Genomic DNA, 6,747 nt, shown 5'->3' with positions numbered 1-6,747 from the left:
TTTTCCCCAAAGTATGTTTAAACTTCATCAGTTTTCCCACAATATTTTATCCTTTAAAGTATTCCAGTTACAGGGCCTCCCCGGTGGTACAGCGGTTGAGCACTGGGTTGCGAAGCTGCCCGTAGCCTCTGCAGTGCCGGTTCAATCCCCGGCCACCAGGCGAGGGTCCCACATGGCGCGCAGACCTCTCCTGCCGCCTGCTGCTCTCCTCAGCAGCATACTTTGTCAGTCTGCCTGTTCTGTTCCCCGCTCTGACTCTGGTAAATTCTTTCACCTTCCCGCACTTCTGACTGTACCCAGTGCTTGTATAAATAAATAAATCTTTAAAAAAAAAAGTATTCCAGTTACATTAGAAAAATATGAGAATTTCTTTATTTCATTTTATTTTTAGAACAAAGTATTTCTGAAATCCATTTGGTAATAAATATTTTAATAAATATAAATAAATATAGCTTAGTTCACATGCTTTCATGAACACAGACTATATAAATAAATATTTAAAAATATACTATGCCTGAGTGTTTGTTTCTACAAACACTTTGGTACAGAAATAGCTTATAAATTTTTGCTCTTCTATTAAAAAGAAAAGCATTTAGGGAGGACATTTTCCCTCTTTAGCAAATTTCTCATGAAAATCTAAAAACAATTTATCCATAGCAAATGTGAACTACATGTAATCAAAGGTATTATGTGGATATAACTGCCACACTCTTCAATTTTGGGTGGTAACAAATGTAAACAGTAGGAGAATTATTGTACTAGCTTAAGCAAGACCACTCTAGCCACCTCCTCCCCAGTTCCCAACCTATATCCTGTTACAGTTTCTTTGGTTCAAATTTTCATAAAAATGACTTTAAAGCTGGGTGTGACCTCAGCTTTTTAGGAAGACATATAGCTCATCATTCTATTAATAGTGACTGCACGGATTCTGAAAGCATGCAGAAGTATGCAGAGCTTGATTTTGGCTCTATAAAAATCTGGTTCTTCATCGGAGGGTTTTTGTTCCAGTTCAGGGGGCTCACTGCTGAAGTTCAGGGCCTAGGAAAATAAATATTGAGCATGACATATATGGTATTCCAACATTAAAATGCTCATCTGAAAAGAAGGGTAAAGCCAATCATGTCTCTGAACCCCCAACCCACTCCTTCATTATACCCCCTAAGCCCCAACCCAGATCTACTCCCCACTAGCTGGCTGTGCAGAATCTGAGAGAAGAAACACTTATTATCCAAGCACAGGCAACTTCTGTGAGCTCTGAAAAGACCCCTTAGAAAGTCATCTGTGGGAGTTGCGTGTTAGAAAGGAACAGTTCTGCAAAGATGGCATCTGCTGCTATTCCTAATTAATTTTTATGATACATTAAGAATCTCAGTCCTTTTTGGAACAGAGAGGTGATAGATTGCTACTGATCAGAACTCTATCAGAACATATTTAATAAAGTTACTGACATAATAAACCTGACAATGGATTTCCCAGCTTTAGCACTTGAATTTGAGAACACAATGCAAGTTGCATAATGATTGCAAGTTGCAATCAGTAGCAATCTACTGATTGCTAGTAGAATTGAATCTAGTGATCGTATCAACAACTCTTGGTCCTGGAAATGAAGTATCATCTACAACTTTCTAGATTTTTTGATAGTTGCATGATGTTCACCACCTTTCAAACAGGCCATATGCCACCAGAAACTAAGAGTAAAAGAATGAAATAAATAATTCCTTCCTGAACAATGGTTTGTGACATCAATTTTTACTCCAGGCCCTGCTCACCAATCATCCACCCTGCTCTCCTTACATGTGCTACCGTGATTCAGAAAATCACAGCAAGTTCCTATAAGTAACACTCGTGTTCTCAGGTGATGGGACAGCACTCATATTTTAGCCCACATGGGTCAACTACCCAGGCAGAAACCCCGCCTGTTCTTTTCAGCAATATCGGCAGGTAGGTACAGTCTGGTACAGCCTGGAGCCATTCTTCAGGGTAGAATGAGAAGGTAAGTCAGTGGCATCCCTTTGGAGGGGATTTCAGATCCTGGCCCTGCCTTATATGCTCTGTGACTCCAGACAAATGGCCAAGTTCCTAAGCTTCAGTTTTCTTCCTTTTCAAAGGCTTGTTTATTTATGCATAGAAGAACTGGGGTATAGGGAAGAGGTCGGGGGTGGGGGGGCGTGTAGGTGAGAGGATTCACCAGAGACAAACTGAGGAGCAGTTTAGGCAGATATACTGAAATACACTGCTGAGGGGAGATATACTGAAATACACTGCTGAGGGGAGATATACTGAAATACACTGCTGAGGGGAGCAGCCGGCGAGACAGGAGAGATCTGCTGCACCATATGTGGGTCAGCTCCCTGGCTGGGGATCGAACTCAGGCTGTAGTGGCGATGGTGCAGAGACTTAACCCCTTTGCCATTAGGGAGGCCCAGTTTTTCTCCTCTGTTGAACAGAAAATGTATGAACATGGCAGAGAGCCTGGGGCATGCCACATGGTCGGTAGGTGGCAGTCTGCGTTTCTTAGTGTGGTTGATGCACATCTGCTTTGTCTCTAGAGGCACACTTGAGGCTAGCTTCTCTGGGGATTTTGAAGGTTTTATGCCTACTGGCTGTCAGCCTAAGGAAGTCTTACCTGCATCATTTCCTCAATAGCTGCCAAAAGGTTTTGATCTAGAACGATCTGCCCGTTAGGATCCATCGAAAGCGTTTCATTCACAGCCTGGAACTCCATCTGGTACATTTTCAGGTCCTCATAGATACTCCTACGGCATCGGGTCTGGGATGACACAATGGGTCAGGGGCCACGGAGATGGACTGAAAAACATTTCCTCCCATTTTGTCTGAGGAGAGTTTTGTGTCTTACCATGATAAAAGAGGCGTTTCTGGAAGGCAGGCAACTCTCAATCTAGAAGGAAAAATAACCAGGCATCAGATGTGAATTCACCATATGGGCTGATTGGTTTTGTGACTTAGAGTTATGACAGTGTTCTCTCTGCTCGCCTTGCACTTCTCATTCCAGAAAAATCAGGTATCAAAAATATTAACTCTTATTATAAATTTTTCTGATTTTTTTCTTCTCAAATATTTTTTTCTTAATTGTGGTAAAAAGGCATCATACAATTGTCATCTTAACTATTTTTTAATGTACAGTTCAGTAGTAATTCATTATATTCACACTGTTGTAAAAAAGCATCTGTTTTTATAATTTTTCTTCCAAACCTAACTTCTGAAGTAGGACCTGTTAAAGTCCTATGATGACAAGAAACTTGCACATCCCTGGAAGAAGCTGAGATGTGGTGGAGAGGCCTTCACTTTATCACAAGCTTTGGAAAGAAAAGCATTTATACCGAGGTCAGCTCCGGCGGCAGGCAGGCCTCCACTGTGCCTGTTTTATCTTTTGTGATATCTACATAATCAATTTCTTCAGTGGTGCAGGAGTAATTTTCTAGGGTTTTTCTGGCCTGTAAAAGACAGGAGGAGAAAGTGGTTTATAATATTAATGAGGGACCTGGCTCCTCATGGGGCTGGCACTTTTGGCCTAGGAATGTTGGCTGCTCCCACCTCTCTGACCTGCAGGCTTTTCATAAGGCAGAGGAAATAGGTCATTTACATCCCCCATCTCCCTCTGCTGAGGATGGTTCTCTGGATGATACATTCTCCATTATGTAAACACTATAAATCATTTCAACAGCCTGTGCTAATCAGTTTCTACACCACGCTGCGACACTTGCTTCTGGTGAAACAGCTTTCTTCTTTTGCCAAAGTGCCTGCATTTTATGAATATCTACTTCAAGTATAACTTCTTAAGGGGGGGCCTGTTAAGGTCACAAATTGATGGATATAACACCCTAAAGAAAAGAGGATATTTAATCTGCATATAACACACACACACTCACACACACACACACAGAGTCATCTTACAGGCACATTGGAAAGCACAGCTAAATATAATTATAAAATGTATCCTAAAGAGTCAATCAATGGCAGTTTGGTTAAGATCACTATCCTTTTCCCATTCAACAGCCTAGGCTTGCAGGCACCATACTCTGTGTTAAGAAACATGACAGAGAAGAGGACTGTCTATGTCTCCAGGGTTCCAAGTTCAGCTGTGGAGATAGGCAGGCAAGACCTAGTGCCTAGGAGACACATCAGCAGGTGAAAGTTCTGAAAATGGAGGCTCTGGGAAGAGGGTGGGAGAAAAAGGCTTCATGGAGATAGGACAGGTAAAGAAAGAGGGAGAATTTCAGGCACAGAGAACTGCATGAGCCATGAATCAAGACTTGACAGCACAGAAGATGTTTGGGAATAATTACAAAATCCCTGCCTGAGGGAGGCAGAATAATGCCCTCTTACCTTGCCCCCGCCCCCCAAAAAAGATATATACCCCCCAATTCTTAGAACTAGTGACTATGTCTTTATTGGCAAAGGGAAATTAGGGTGTAAACAAAACAAAGGTTGACCTTAAAGTGGAGACATGAGCTTCGATTATCTAGGATTATCTAGGTTGGTCGAATGTAATCACTGAGGCCTTGTAAGTAAGTAGGGAGGGAGCAGGACAGTAGACAGACTGTTGTAGAGTGAGAAAGACTCAACCAGCCACTGCAAGTTTGAAGACTGGAAGGGGCCACAAGTCAAGGAATGTGGGTGCTTCTAGAAGCTGGAAAAGGCAAGAAAATGGATTCTCCCCTAGGGCTGGGCTCTGTTGTCACCTTGGTTTATGTCCAGGGAGAACCATCTTAGATTTCTGCCCTCCAGAAGGGGAGAAAAATACACGTTCTTTGTTGAAAGCCTCTAGCTTTGTGGTAATTTGTTACAGCAGCATAGAAAACAAATTTGCTGCTCCTCGAGATGTCCAAGCAGTCATGGCAGTCACTCTCTTGAATGTGGGCCCAGTATTGTAGTTCCTGGGGTCTTTTCAAGAGAAGCTGGAAATTTGAATTCTTAAGTGAAAGGTCCACTTTTTCAATGGCATCAAACTCAACAATCGAAATAAAATACAAATCATGGGCCAAATGCTACAAATCTGTGAGCCAGATATGGCCTGGGAATGGTGTGCCTCTGCCCCCCTGTTTCTGCAATAGCCAGTTGGTTTGATCTGGCAAGTCTGCCAATGCAATGGTAAAAAAAAAACTTGAAAAGGGAGTTCTGCAATCTTTTGACCTTTAGTGCTGCATTTGGTAGTCAGAGTCAGCTTTTTCACATAAAATATGCACTTAAATCAGAGCTCCTGAATTTTACCCATATTGAATCTTTCTTCAGGAATCCAAGCCCTTATCTCTGCTATTTTCACCTGGTGAGCCATAGTTTTAATTAAGATTGATTGAATTGTAAGGAGGAATTGGCAGCCCATTACAAAAGATTAGAAAAGAAAAAGTTCTTTAAGAAGGACTTGTGGCATTGAGTTTAAGATTTTCATAAAACAACAAGCTAGAAAACATTCAAGAAAGATTTACTAGAGATCAGGAAGGCAAAAGGACACTTTGTGAAACGTTAGTCTTTGGCTGTTGCAGCAAAAGCAATGGCTGTGGAGCACTTTTATAGGAAAAAATCTGCATTCAAATATGAAACCTTAAAAAAATGAATGAAGTTGTAAATTAAGTTTAGGTTTCAAGCATGAAACCAAAAAAAAAAAAAAAAAAAGGAATGAAGCTGTCAATAAAGTTAAATAACGCTCTCCCTAGAAAATAAAGACTGGACACGCACTCACAGGTCCCCTGAATTTGATTCCAACTGTGCACTGCAGGGAGAGGCAGGTCTAATTCTTATCTGCCCCCAGAGCAGATTCTGCACTAACTGTCTCCTGGATTGATAAGTGTGTCAGAGAAACAGTGTGGGCCTGACACCATTCCATCTCTGCTGGCAGGCTACAGGGACACTGTAAATATCCACTATCCTCTGTGTAGACACAGCCCAAACACATGCCATTATAATTTATTACCACTCTTTCTTCCTCTGGAGACACAATTTCATTGAGACAATTTAGCCAATAGTTGGGCCATTTGTAAAGTTCCTTCTCTCTCTCTTGACAGCTCCTGAGTAACCCCCACGATTTCCCTGCAGTTTCTTCAGCAGAAGCCCCTTCCCCAGAAAGGATGCAAAGTGGGAAAGACTCACCTCCCGAAGCATGTCGCTGACTGCCTGCAGCAGACTTTGGGACAGGGTGAGGCACCGGGTAGTTCCTGGTTTTGTGGTAGTGGTGGGGATGCTCCTGGCCAGACTGGCATGGACCAGGGAGCTTAGGAGGGCCACAAGGAGGAGGTCTGGAGGGGAGTGAGGGACAGTTTGAATTCCATTTGGCCTCCTTGCCTTCCATCTGTGCCCCCCACCATCGCCCCATCCACCTTTTCTGGCATCCCCCAGCCCCCCTTTTCCAGCCTCCCTGCAGCACCTAAGAGATGGATGGAGTTCTTGGAAGTCATCTTGGTTCTCTGGCTAGGTGCCAGAGGGCTTTGAGGAACCCCTAATGAGTTCAGAGCACACTCATTAAAAGCCTCCATTTTACCAGCAGGGAAACTGAGGTCAGGAGGTGAAATGGTTGACTCAGATTCACATCCCACCCTCCCGGTGTTTTGGAAACAGTGGGTGCGACAGACCCACACTCAGAAGCCGGTGGTGTCTCCCCTCGCAGCTGAAGCTCAGGGAGCCCGGGGTGGTTCTCTCTGTGAAAAGGCCTATTTCCAGATTAAGAGAAAATGTCCTATTTAGCGCAAAGCAAACTCGCGCAACAGGTCTTCCCTCCTCTGCAGGAGATTG

General features: G+C 43.0%; 1 protein-coding gene across 1 annotated transcript; it reads right to left on the bottom strand.

Annotated features, from left to right (window-relative positions):
- Positions 1–879: 879 nt before the first annotated feature.
- IL12A (interleukin 12A) lies at positions 880–6,323 on the bottom strand (the record flags this gene model as incomplete). Its single annotated transcript, XM_084232581.1, has 5 exons — positions 880–1,038; positions 2,627–2,770; positions 3,342–3,455; positions 6,109–6,211; positions 6,301–6,323. 5 exons carry the CDS (start codon positions 6,321–6,323, stop codon positions 880–882), a joined length of 543 nt encoding a protein of 180 aa, XP_084088707.1.
- Positions 6,324–6,747: the final 424 nt, after the last annotated feature.

Source organism: Talpa europaea, assembly GCF_964194135.1.
Source record: "Talpa europaea genome assembly, chromosome: 4".
NCBI lineage: Eukaryota > Metazoa > Chordata > Mammalia > Eulipotyphla > Talpidae > Talpa > Talpa europaea.
This window is presented reverse-complemented; position numbering and strand designations above follow the sequence as displayed.